The 14,347-nt window shown below is 33.8% G+C and overlaps 1 protein-coding gene across 3 annotated transcripts in view; it reads right to left on the reverse strand.

Annotated features, from left to right (window-relative positions):
• Window positions 1-447: 447 nt before the first annotated feature.
• The window catches only part of B4GALT6 (beta-1,4-galactosyltransferase 6), a 30,381-nt gene continuing 16,481 nt past the window's right edge, over window positions 448-14,347 (reverse strand). For 2 of the 3 annotated variants that reach the window (XM_058804752.1, XM_058804761.1), the window contains 6 exons: window positions 10,703-10,827; window positions 10,082-10,198; window positions 9,068-9,255; window positions 6,762-6,884; window positions 5,819-5,920; window positions 448-4,559 (listed from right to left, as the gene is read on the reverse strand). In XM_058804752.1, the coding sequence (XP_058660735.1) occupies window positions 4,412-4,559; window positions 5,819-5,920; window positions 6,762-6,884; window positions 9,068-9,255; window positions 10,082-10,198; window positions 10,703-10,827 (803 nt within the window). In that variant the 3' untranslated portion in view covers window positions 448-4,411. The remainder of the gene's footprint in view (window positions 4,560-5,818; window positions 5,921-6,761; window positions 6,885-9,067; window positions 9,256-10,081; window positions 10,199-10,702; window positions 10,828-14,347) is intronic. The other variant, XM_058804771.1, reaches the window with a different exon arrangement.

Here is a 14,347-nt window from a genome sequence, read left to right on the forward strand (position 1 = left end):
TATATTGAAATCTCATTATGGGGACTCGGAGAATGAAGCAGTCTTCCATGAAGTTGATAAACTAAATTCTTCTTGCAAAGCAATTGAACAAAACACATCTGTGAAAGGTGTCTCATGAAAAGCAAGCAGACGGAAAATACAGTCCACCACTACCATCTCCTATGTTTTATTAATGAAGCTCACAACAGATGAAGTCACATGGGATTACTCACTCAGGGCCTCACATAATTATCAAGATAAACTCACCTCTCAATTCTGATTTTGGAGACATAGAAGTGAAAGCAGGTAAAGGTGACAGAATAGCAGAACAGCATTTACAGATGCTAAGCAGGCTACAGATACTTAAAATGCCTTCTTTCCTGTTTTCTAATATATCATAACTCGTGACATTTTCAAGGACGGACCAGAGGCATGTGTTTCAGAAAAGTATATCACTTGAAGAAGCTTATTCATGTATTTGCAGAAAATTCTGCAAATACTTTCCCAAGTTAAAGTGCTCCCCAGAATTACTTGCATACCTCAAACCATCAGGCATTTTCATAATAGCTGTAAAATGCAAACAAAAATAAGGATAACTGATGAATCCTGAGAAAATCAGTTTCCTATTTAATGCCAGGAGAAATATGGATGAATCCTTCTATTCCCATTCTAGTAATTCCTATATGGGGTAGAACCATTAGGGGATTCAACAGAAGAGCAACCCTGTCTAGGAAAAGTATGCAAAAAGGTTGAGTCACTTAGACTAATAAAACCCAAAGCTGAAAGCCTGTAAATACAAAGAAAGGGAAAACGCCCTGCCTGCCCAAGGCCTGATCCCATCACAGCCTAACCTGATGAATTTGGACAGGTGTGTCCTTTCTTTTTGCTGTTATTTTGGGGTACTGAGCACTAGAAAAACTAGCATTTTGTCTAGAAACAAAACACAAAGATAATATCTTTTCCACAGAATCTCAGAAAAAACAAACCAACACAATCTTTAGAACATTATATTTCATAAAAGACAATGATAAAAAAGTACAAAGATTTTCATGAACAACAAAAAAACCCAAAACTATGATAGTACACAGGAAATTCCCAGCATTTGTTTCAGTGCATTTTTTCATTGAGCCTATCTTACATACCTCTACAAATAAAATAATCTTAAGTACACTTCCGCTTGCGGATATGCAATGGATCCTTTTATTTTTTTTAAACAGCTGGCTCATTAGTAACCCACTACAACAATTAGTAAACATAACAATAGAAAAATAGAGTGGCAAGATCCAAGAAAAAGGACATTTTGCACTTGCTTTTCAACACACTGCCTCTTTGCAAAATGGACTTTATATTTTATTCTCCTACTTAAATTTGAAATATAGAAAATGGGCTTGAGAGTATCTTAGCATATTAACCAGATTCTACTTTTAATATTTCTGTAATGTTTTTACTTGCTAATTTGCAAGACCTTCAGAATCTTGTAAAACACTTCCTCCTTCTTCTCCCTCCACGTTCACTCCTTGAACACATCCCTTATTTGCCTTGTCAGCAATTCAAAAGCCAATGTGATTGGCTTCTCTCTACATTTTACAAGAACCATGAAATTATCAAAAGGAATGTGCACAACTCTTAGTTCTGCATTGTATTTATTTTGTTTGAAGGCACTGTCTATGTTAAAATTCACTACAGAAGAGTACTGAGTTCAGACAGGTAGTATACAAACACTATTTTGATGTAATTTAAGATGGCAACTTCTAAAACTTCTCAACAAAGTGATAAAAGGTTTTTAGAGAAGAGTGTTTGTCAACAATTCATAATTTAACATCCATCATTTTGGGGCACCAAAATGCAAAATTTTTAAGAACTCAGCTATATGTCACAATCCATTCACATACTGGTTTAATTCACATTTTTCTAGGACCATACATGATCAATCACTTAAAGCTGTAAAGTTATATTAGTTCAGCCACAGCATATATGTAATATAGTATGCATATATGTAAGTATATATACATATATATGCATTAGATTTTTTTAAATTGCACATAAATTTCACAGAATACCTAAGAAATGGGAACAAAAGCATGCTTCAGAAAATAGTACAGACCTACAATACCAAAGGATGTTTCATAACTGTGGATGTGAAATTGTAGGTACACCTGTACTGAAAACCTGAAATCACTTCAAAATTACATGAGGGATTTAAAAATTTATTCAACTGCTCTTAAAGAACTGTATTAGTCTGCTATGAAATAAGACTAATATTATTTTGAGGATATAATTTTTTCATACAGTGTATTATCTCAGCTTTCTCCATATGGTTCAGAATGTTCTATACACCCAGTTATAGAAAAAACTATCAGGAGGTGAGCAAACCTCTTAAGCATGCTTTTGAAGGATGTTTTCTTCACTTTATGCTTTTAGTTATTTTCATTGTATTACATCATTCCTAAAGCATATTAGATTAACTGGTAGATATTAAGGTAATTCCTGTATGGTATAAAATATCTCTTACAATTGTTCTCAACTACTAAATTAAATAATAATATTTCTACTAAATATTTGGGATGTTTACAGCTAAGCTCATAATGTTACTGAAGGATGGCTAAGGGCAAAATTTGCTGTTGGGATGCCAAAGAAATAAAAGGTGTTTATGGCAAACAAACTTAAAATATAAAAAGCACCACATCATCTGTGGCAGCAATTTAAGAAACCAACATATAATAATGACTTAAAGTTAGGATTCTTTGTCAACACTCTTACAGAACACTCTATGGATAAACAATCCTTATTATATATACTGCTTTCCATTCTTTATGGGAGCAGAAGTCAGTCTTTGGTTCCTAAAGAGTTGAGTAACTGTGACAAACAAAACAGTTTAGTATATCTTGGTCACTATATTTGTATTAACATAGAAAATAAATGACCTGGTCCTTTTCCTTTGTATTAACAAGGGATGTAAAAAAATATTAGCAAAGATAATAATGCTTAGCAGTGGGATACTTTTAGGTAGCAAAACATTACAAACAAAGAGGAAATAAGAAGATAAGGAAAGAGGCTAGTTACTCATACATTTAACACCACAAAAATAGAGAAACAGACAGGACCAATCCTTAGCAGGACTGTGCAACCTCAATCTCATTGACAGTCATCGACTTGAGGATCCTCAGTGCATCATAGAAGCACTCAGCACTCTACCAGAATAGGCCCTTAAATAGCTATATTTAATAATATATTATGAGTGGAATTTTAAAAAGCACTTGAGATTGGCCTGCTTTCTGTTCCACTTATGTCATCACCATCCTCATCAGCAGAACAGCACGACCAACACAGTGCTTCTGAGAATCCCACAATGCAAGCATTTCGACTATCAGAATTATGTTTTATTATTCTCTTAAAAATCTAACTTTAATATTCTTCCAATGAAGACACATTTTTGGCTCTTCTGATTTTGGAGGAATAAAAGTGCTGTTTACTAGAATTAAAAAAACAAACAACAAAAAAAAAGAACAATACCAAAATACTGTACGCACCCAGACACATCGTTTTAGGCATTAAAATCCCTGACATTGACACTAGTGGCACACTTGGACACAGTTAAGAGTTCCTGTAGATCATAATATGCAACAGCTGCAAGATTTTCTGTAATAGACATGCAATATGCATATAAATATGATTCAGATGGCAGGCAGGGTATCATACAATTTTGCTGGCAATAAATAAAATCAAAAGCTTTCTTTCTAGCAGGTTCATATAAGAATTTGATTTTTCTAAATAGATATGCAGAAGGCCTAGAGCTCAAAACTAGTATAACAGTTTACAGTCATAGCTGGCCAACAATTAATATTTCCTTCATTTCACATAAGGTATAACCTTTTTATAAGCATACGTACATTTTACACTTGTTCTTTCATGCTAATAAAAACATTCCTATAGAATTCAAACAAGAACACACTCAAATACATACTGAAGCATAAAATATTGAACAACTGAAAAGCAATGTACACACATTAATTTACATCACATATTTACAAAACACATTTTAAAAAGAAACAAAAGCATTCATTTAAATATGAGGAGGGGCAGTTTAGTATAAAAAATTCCTGGAAGAGGCCTCTGTCCTTACTTCCAGAGAAGCTACAAGTCTGTTTCTGCAGTTTATATAGTTGAGTAGTTAAGATAGAGAGTGTGAAGAATGAAGGCTTGAACAGTAGTCTCATGCTGTAAACATCTGAGTGGTAGCTGCTGGCTCTTCTTTCAGACCAAAACATACAGTACATACAACCACTTCTCATCCCAAATATGCATCATCAGTTGGCCAAAAAACTCTAATTCTAAGCTGTTGTTTGTTGGTTTTGTTTTGTTTTACAGTGTTTATCAGTAGCTTCCAGTGTTAAAAGTTTATTCTGGTAGGATTCTTGCCATTCCACTTCCATCAATAGTCTCTAACAGGAGCAAGTTCTGGTAGGAGATTAACAGTTATATTTTTATACAATCTACTGACAAGTATTTTAGGAGTATATACTAAATTGTTCAGCCCATCAATATACTGACGTTCTCTGGAATACCTCAGAAGTTTGTATCTGCAGAAGGAGTTGGAAGAAGAAAAATGAGAAAAATTTGCAAGAAAAAATTCAGTTGATGCTAGACATGATACTGTGACAGTCATTTAATTTTCAAGTATACCTTAAATTCTGAAACTGCTTTTCAGACCCTTGAAATTGCCAAATAACCTACCTTAGGTTTAAAAACAAGCTTTTAAAGATTTTTAATACAATTAGGTTTTATGGTCACATATACAAGTTAACATTAGGACTAAATAACAAAGGAAGCATTCAAATTTAAGCTTCTCATGGTCCCAAATGAAACAGATTTTTAAAGATTATTCAACTTCTTCATGTTTTTTTGCTATAAAATTCAACTAAGGAGTTCAGGGAAGATTTAAGAATCTTCACTATTCTTCATTATACATTTAAATGTCTGAAATTATTTTCATTTCACTCTTGATACTCCTGCATTTGCAAACATCTAAATCTGAGGTGATTGAAAAAAAAGTTCTCCTCCCCCCGATTATCCATATACACATTTTCATGTCCTATAACTGATTTACTCATCTCTACTGTGCATGCCTATAATTTTATTCATAATTCAAAACTATGAATAAAAGAGAAAAAATATGCTCTCAGAAAAAGATGACAGAATTGAACAGTATTTCTAGTTGCCTGAAAACACTTATCATAAACCCTTTATTTTGTGTTTCACCTTCTAAATTTTATGTGTAGTTCATCTGTTGCATTCTGGTTTCTATTCCATTCCAGGGCAGCCTGAACCTACTGGTCAGTTTAAGTGTTTTGTATCTTTGTAGCAAAAGAAAGGAACCCCAAAAGAAAAGGTTTAAATCAACGTATGCAGGAAATGAGAAGATCTGTATCTCAAAAAAATAATGAAATATGAGGGAAGAAACCAATTCTTGAGGACTTTAAAAGTCATTTTTCATGCAGGAGTCCTTTGCCCTAGTGGCACTGCTTCCTTTTGCAAAATATCCAAAATAGCCAACTAATGGAGCCCTGCCAGCACTAATGCCCAAACTATTATGGAACAACAATATTATGGATCAAAGGTTATGATGATAATATCTTCTGACATGCAAATTTAGTCTCCCTCATAGTTAAATAAAAAAAATATCTGAACAGCAAACATAACGTATTTAAGAAAATAAAAATTTTAGCACCAAAGAGGAAATAACACTGATAAGAACTGACTGCTTATTCATATGTGTGGATGCAAAAAAAGAAAATTTACATCTTTAGCTGTAGTATTAGATTATTTCTGTTTTTCTTACCGTCCTAAAAACTGGACTTCTCCTCTGTGATGATGAGGAATGGATTTGTACTTCCCTAAATCACCTTCTGGTCTTGTTACATTGTATCCAGCATAGTGAACCCTGCAGTATAACACACAAACGTTTGTAAAAACATCTTCTTACAACTTGTCATACAAGGTAAAGTGAAAAATGCACATCAAGTATTTTAAAGCTAAGTCTTTATGTTCACTGATATTCCCTTCCTAAAAAAACCCGCAACACACCGAACCCAACAACTAAAAAAGCTGGCAAAACAAAGTGCAAAATAATAATAATTTCATATTTAATATTTCCTGCTTGTTCCAGCATAAATACATTAAAATAGCATGTTTAGCATACTAAAAATGTAAAAAAACAAACTTGTCCTTTAAAAGATATCACTTCATATATAAAACTCTAAAAAAACCTCTTTATCTATAAAATTCTTTCTCTGAAAAACTGATGCAGACACTTTCAACAGCTCTGTTAGAACACTTTAGACTCATTCACTGTGAGCAGTTGGCAATGCCATGAGCAGGATTGTCTGTTGTCCACTCTGGGATTATCAATATACTCACAAATTAACCTCTCTCTCAAGCACTGCCCCTAAGACATGAAACTCATGCTTACACTACATGTCTGTGGATGGTATTTCATAATGTTAGCAGTAAGAGTGATGCAATGTGCTTAGTATGGTTACCTGTTGTTATATCTGTTGCTACAAGATCTAGCTCTTAAGAACCTGCTAGTTGTCCCTCGGCCAAGGAAAAAGAACATCATACTTATTCCTTCAAATGGTATATTCTGATATTTCTGAAGCAAACTCTGTAGAATTTGTCCATTTAAAACAAATTACAAAAATATAACAAGTGACAGAACAAAAAGCACCTAATTGGTTTCAAAGGTTGGATGGTACAGAAAGACCTAAGCGCTCAAAGCTCACCTGTTCCAAAGATCATCATCTTCTCCACCCCATCCCCAAAAGGCATTTGGAAAACCATTGATCTTCTTGAATTGTTCCACTGTGAGGCCACTTACACCACCAAAGAACTCATTGTATGGAAGGCTGGAAACAAAAGACAAATTCTAAATTGTTAGCTGAACTTTGATAGGTAGGCCTCTCTTTGAACAATACCTTTCCAAAAAGCAAGAGCCCCAAGCTAAGGACATGACCAGAGGCTGAATGTATTCACCAAGGGAAACTGGTTCATGGATTGCCAGCATTAAGTAGCATACAGCAAGCTGAACAAAAGGTTTGCAGTAGTGTCTGATTTGCATAAAAGGTGCTCCTAAACTGTAGCTGCAATTAGTATCACACATATGAAACAAAAGTATACTGGGAATTTCAGATGGCTGATTTAGACCCATACTTGAAGAGTTAAGTGAAGCCCTCAAACTATTTATGTTGACACTATTCAACTGAAAAACCCCTCTTTAATCTACCGAAAAATTACTAACCAGTAATGCATCAATTAAATAATTTTAATTTATGACTATATTCTACAGAACTGTTAAAACTTAAGAGAAACAGTTTAACAGTACATATTAAACAGCGAATGGCATGCTGATTTAAAAATAATTTTCCAGTTTTTAAAAGATAAACTTTCGAATCAAAAGGATCTACAGGCTTTCCTGTCAGTATTTGCTAACACATATAATTAAGCAATGAGCAGTTGGCCAACATGAACAGCCTATCCATAAAACACACTATGCCCCAGACAATGTGATTTCCAGTCCTCCAAACACTGTCAAATCTAAAAAACAATTAAAACATTTAAGTATCTATATTTACTTCCATCAATATTAACTTGCATCTTTAACCCAGAAGCTGCTACAGTAAAGTAGCTTTCTTTCAGAAGCAGCACACAATTTCATGAAACAAAAGTGTCTCGGAGACACTTCCAAATCTGGAACCTTCAAGGAGTTAAGACCATTTGCAAAAGGATTTACCATTGCTTAGGACACAATTGCCACACTGAATAACTCCAGAATGCAAGAGGAAAGAAAATAGAAATAGACAATCATGTAATTTCAGATCTCTGTGGAAACACAGGATTCAACAAATCTTAATAGCATGTGGAGAAGATTGCAATTATATTTGCCTTTCAACATGTTACTGAAAGAGCAGGTGTTTTAACCCCCTCCTGCTTCTCAAAAAACCCACATACATACCTCAAAAATAACCAACAAATAAAACATTGCCAACCCAAAACCAGACCACCAACCAAAACCAAAACCAACTGGAATATGACAGTTAATGGGACTTTTTGAGGTTATTTCTTATTTTATAAATCTAGTTTTGTTTATAGAAAATTTATCAATTTTGTAACTATTTACCTATGTAGACATTATATAAATGAATTAAGATTTTTATAAGTACATACAAAGATAGAAGAAATCTCTTATTTATTCATAGGTGCTTATTTATTTATTTTTAAGTACACATGAAATCTTTAAACATTAAACTGCTGATTGGTTGGCAATCTGAAGTCCAGACACAGAGCCATGGTTTCAAGGCATTGTTTTTCATCTGTTGATTGACCAGGTTGTCAAGTAAATTAATTTCACAAATAGAGTCCTGAATAGCAAATACATACATGTAGCAAGCAATAAGCTACAGCTTTTTGTGAAGTGATTCCAAGAATGTCATGAGATAGCAGAGTGTTAAGAAGCAAGTGGCACATATTAATGTAAACTGACAGAAGAGAAAGAGGTAAGAAAAGTGCAGGTCCCACTACATTCACCCAATGTCAGTCGAGACTGAGAGACAACATACAAAATGGTATAGCAGTGAGAAAATCTTCAGTTTAAAAAGCAGTATGAAACAGAAATAAAAGTATACATTTATCAGAAAATAAAGACACTATTCCTGTGATATTTTGCTGCAGATTTTCTGCTTTTCTTTGGTAACAGCCAGCAGAAGTGTTTATGTAGCCCGAAATAATTTCTAGTAAGTTAGGTAAGATTTTCCCCCTTGACATACAAAGCCATTTTTTTTGAGACCAACGTCATTGCAGCAAGCTCAACATTGAAAATCATAAATATTATCTTCTAATTAATAACACATCAAATGTAGAAACTAAATTTAAAAGTTTTTCTTTCTTTTATTAATTATTCATTCCTATAAGTAGCATAGTAGGAGGCTGCTTTGTTGTTTTCGCCTACTGTATATATATAGTGTCACAAAATTCATACTTTTACATATTTCTGAGTATTTAAGAAATAATGTGAATAAAACCATTTACTTACATGTACATGTACTTGTCCAGCTTTGCTGCAAAATGGCGTGGCATTTCTCCACATCCATAGTAATTTCTGTCATTTTCAGGTAAGTGATCCACATCATGGAATATTATGCAGTCCCAGACAGCATCCTTCATAGCCTCTTTGAAGCCAACATTAAAGAGCATTGCACGATTAAAAGGTTGTGTACCTGTCTTCACACAGAAAACAAAGGAGACATTGTAAAAATCAAGAGGAGACAAAAAATTCCATACTATGAGAAAAACATACTCTAACACACACACAAAAACCAAAAATTGACAATGATGCCTCTTTTGACCGGCAGCCCTTACTAGGTTGGCTGCACCCGAGGATGGGGTTTGCCCTGCTGGCTGCCAGTGCACCATTGCTGTGTCCTGTGAGCCAGGAGTGAGCCTGGCTCCTGCTGCCAAACAGCACCCCCAGATCCCTTCGGGCAGGGCTGTTCTCCAGGCACTCACTCCTCTCCCAGTTTACACTCGTGCCTGGCTTTACTCCATCCTAGGTGCAGAGTCCAGCATTTTGACTTATTAAATTTCATCCCATTAATCACTGCTCAGTGCTCCAATTTATCTAGAACCCTCTGCAAGGCATCCCATCCTTTAAAAGTCAACCACAACCTCCCAGCTGGATATTTTCAGGAACTTGCTGATGGTGCATTCAGCTCCTGCATCCAGTGAATGTAAGGCCCTGGAACTGAGCCCTGAGGAACACTGCTGCTGACCTACTTTTTGCCTTGAAAACTTACAACTACAATAGATTCTAAGAGACCATCTTATTACCTCTATACTACCTTATATAGGCTATATTTGAAGAAAAGCATTGTTTATCCAGCCACTGCTCAAGATGAGAAATGGAAATAGAGCTTTATTTTTTCATTTAAAACAGTAGCAAAGTAGAGTAACAATATTTAAATTCTGGATTCATCCAAACCTTGGTAAGAATATCAAACCCCTTTTAGTAAGGAATCTCAAAAGTCACTTTTCAAGTAGATGCTCTTACCTGCTCAACAACATAGAAGGCAAATTCCAGCCGCTGCTTCTGCAACATAGGTATCAGATGACGGAAAAAAATTGGAAGATGCTCGTGACGATTCCGAAAAGGAATAAGGATAGCCACCTTCAGAAAAAGAAGAAAAAAGCTATTATAACAGCATTATAAAACTTTAATTTTTCAATACAGATCAAGTTTTCTATGGCTTTTCAACTTTTACATTTAAATTGGCTCAGTGTTTTACATGTTGGTTCCCCCAGGAAAGTGTGCTGAAAATTTGCTTGCTCAAATAATTAAGAAAAAAATATTGAATAAAACGTAAATAAGATTTTCCTTTTATGTTTTATGTTCACTTGCTTCTAGTTATACTTCAAGCAACAGACACGTAGGACATATTTGCATCCATATGATGAAATGTTTGGTAACTACAGCTAATGAACCCTTAAAAGTTCTTGATGATCCATTTCAATATTTTCTCCTAGCTGAAGTTTCTTCTTGAGCACAGATGGCATACTACAAATACTATAAGATACTACATGTATAGCACCAAAGACTGAGTGCTTGCAATGATAATTTATTCTTATATACCAACAAGAAGAAATAAACCAAAACAGAAAATCAGCATCTAACCTTCCACCGTGGCTTACAGTCATTTGGTTTCCAGTGTCCTCCTGGTTTAATGTCTAAATCTTTTGAAAACAGTCGCTGAATTTCATCAAAACTAATTTCACTCATATTAACATCAATAAGGCCTCCTAAAGAGAGGAAAAAAAACTTACATATTAATTTCAATTAAGAAAATTGACCTAACACTACAAGGAATGTCATAGACAAATGGCATCAGAAATTTGTAGTTATACTACCTACAGAAAAATAGAAACAATTTATACTATCCTCCTAATCTTTCATTCTTACAGAACTAAGTTCTAGTGTTTCCAAAAACAGACATTCCTTCCATGAAACTTATAAAGAAAATACTAATTTCAAAGGGCATAGAACAAGCAAAGTAATTTGAATTCTGCATCTCTTGCAGAAAATTTGGGTTGCCTTTCATTTCAAGTACCATTTTTAACAATTCTACATCACCCACACTAGTGAACCTTTACTCAAATTCTGTGTGCCTTCCTGCTCCACTTCCACATTAAAGGAAAATGTATCATCACTACACTCAACAAACTTCCTCAATTTAAATTTTAGATGATATGCACATTTCATGTAGAGTCTTCATCCAGTAATTCACCACTATCTGCTTCAAAGCAATTCATAGCAAAGGGCTGGATTTGAGAATTACCATTGGTAGAACTAATGACCCCAATGGGAAAAGCATTTGCAAAAGGCATGAAAGTGAAACTCAGTAAGTTAGTGAATAAAGACCCAAATATGATTTGAAAAAAATCAAGTTAGCAACTACTATGAGAAAACATTAACATTAGTTGATAGCTGAAAGTTGTCAGTCATTAGCTTATGCATCTGTAAAAAGTTCAAAAGTGGAAATAATGATTCATAGTAAATACCCTCAAAAGCAATAGAAAGAAGCAAGGAAATCTGGGGAGAAGACTATTGTAATACTCATTAGCCAGAAGTTCAAGTTTATCTTCAGCAACTACTACACTCTAAATCATCACATAAAAATCTTGCAAGAACTTTCTAGCAAACACCATAAAATATTATTCTCATTTTTGTCTACAAAGTTAAGTGTTTTTGTGAGGGATGGTTTAAAGTCAGTCCAAAAATTACTCCCATTTTCTCCCATGTGTCCATACACAAAAGATGCTATTTGTGCCAAATAGATCATTTGTGTCAACAAATTGACTAGTTATGTAAATCTTTTGAAAATATTGAAATTTTTGGAACGTACTAGGAATAGCTATCATTTTCAGAAGAAGGCAGAAGATACTGCAAGAGCTCTTTTAGTTTGGGATATGATTAAATATGGTACTACTTGCAAATGAAGAAGGCAACCTTTTTAATGTAAAATCATAGGTGAAAAAAAATCAACAACAGTACACTATGGAGCTATTTCAAGAGAAGATTTAAAGAAACCCATACTAATTTAATTATTTTAGGAAAAAAGGAAACCTAGCAGTTGCTAAAAACCTGTATAGATAGACACTAGAACAAGCTAGTCCTACAGAGATTGAAATTAAAATTTTAAAATAATTAAAAATAATTATTTAAAAATAAGCTTAGATTATCATAATGGTTGCATCTGAAACTCTTCAATAACCCAAAAAAGAAATCTTATGGAACATGGAATCAAGGTCAATCAACAAAGGACTAGTATATGAACATGTACAAAATAAATTTCTAAAAATTAAAAACTAAATTTAAAAAATCAATTTCAACTAGCAAGAGACAGAAAAGCAACAAGAGCCTTTCAGTTCAAATACAGAATCTAAAAGGAAAATAAAGATAAATAAAGGTCAGAAAGGGAAGGAAATAGCACATGATGTGATTCAGATACCTCAGTATTCTGAGAAAAGTTCAGATGTGATCAGATGACTACAGTTTAAATTAGAAAGAAACATCAAATGGTAGGACAGTATTTAGATGAAGCCTTCAGATAAGGGCGGTTTTAACTCCATGGGGCATGATGAAATTCCATCCAGAGTGTTTAAAAAGAAGCTATAGTAAAACCTGAAGTGTTGGTACTATCAAAAGCACACAGGAGATGAGTGAATAGAAATCAGCATTTTTTCCCCTGTCACTGGTGAGGGGCAGGAGAAAGCATCTCTGTAAATAGCTGCACTTATTATTCACTAGTTCCATCAGTGTCTAGCAGGCTGCAATAAAACGTATTTATACAACCCACAAAATAAGAAAGCTGAGAAAGCAAAAAACATTTTGAAGAAGAAAATCAGGGAAAAACTAATTCAACAAATGATGTAGACACAGAAATCAATAAAGTAAAATTAATTTAAAGTAATAAAGGATGGTTTCTTACTGAAGGAAAAATGAAGCATGCAAAACAAAACAAGCAATATCTGGCTATGCTGCCAGGTAGTTTTACAGTTTATAATGGATTGCACATTAATATGAGCCAACAATATGTAATTGTACAAAGCCAGAAAATCTCATCCTGGAATGTATTAACTGCTGCTGTGTGGGAAAAAAACCTAAGTTTTCCAAAAACTAATTTGTTTTATAACCAGGATTTAAGCCAGTTATGATGCTCTAGAAAGAAATCAAATTAAGGACAGTCTACAGTGCAAAGAATTCAAGAATTACAAGAGCTTTAGAAACTATGCAGTCTAGAAAGGTTGGGATTATCAGTTTATCTCTAAAGGAACAGACAGATTCTTGCACTGCTCTATAACAAAAAATGGTGTTTTGCTTATAAATTACAACAGCACTGCCCAACCAGTGGGTTATAACCTGTTCTACTGAGTCACACAACAAAGGCAATAGCTATTCCTATTTTAATAGCCTATGTACTTATGTACTAAAATCAAATATGATTTTACCATGCTCCTTTCATGATATAAACTTGACAAGCTGATGCAAAGAAGAGAAGATGTACTTCTGTAATAACCTTAGACTAATTAAACATTCAAAATATACACGATTCAACACTCTCTCTTGCCTGGCTATCTCACACTTCCTACAACATTTCATTAAATTAAAAGACCTTCTGAGATGCTTTATTTAGATTATAATTAGAAAGAGAGATGATGATTAAAAAGTCATACATGGAAACCAAAAAGGGAAACACATATCCCTTGGTTGAAAAGCAACTTATTCAGTGAATTATTTTCTATTAAAATTATTATTTCTCTATTAAATTAAACAGGATAGAAGAAGTACAGAGCAATTACTAACAAAAAAAACACCACCAGCAAAAAAAGGTGGTAAAAGCAGAGCAGTAACAAGGAGATCTATAGAGAAATTATTAGTAGAATGACTTAGTTTTGAACTAATCTGACAGAATTCCACCTGCCAGATACCCTGAAAGCGACATGAAGAATACTAATTATATACATTTTTCAATCAGCAGAAACATCACATCTTGTTTCTCTCTGATTATCCAGATTTGCCATTTGCTGAAATTTTTATGTTTCAAAAAGTAGCTAAAAACTTGCTATTGAAATAATTTGGTTTTATTTGTTTAGATGTTCAATAATATCCAAAAAGGTGATTTTGAAAGTCAAACCCTGTGTCTGGAGGAAAAGAGGTTGAAATAAGGATATTATCATACCATGGGGCTAATTACTACCTGGCTTAAGACAGTTTTCTAAATTATTTAGTTTCATAAGCAACAGCAACTGATCCATACTT

This window comes from Ammospiza caudacuta, chromosome 1 (assembly GCF_027887145.1).
Source record: "Ammospiza caudacuta isolate bAmmCau1 chromosome 1, bAmmCau1.pri, whole genome shotgun sequence".
Classification (NCBI taxonomy): domain Eukaryota; kingdom Metazoa; phylum Chordata; class Aves; order Passeriformes; family Passerellidae; genus Ammospiza; species Ammospiza caudacuta.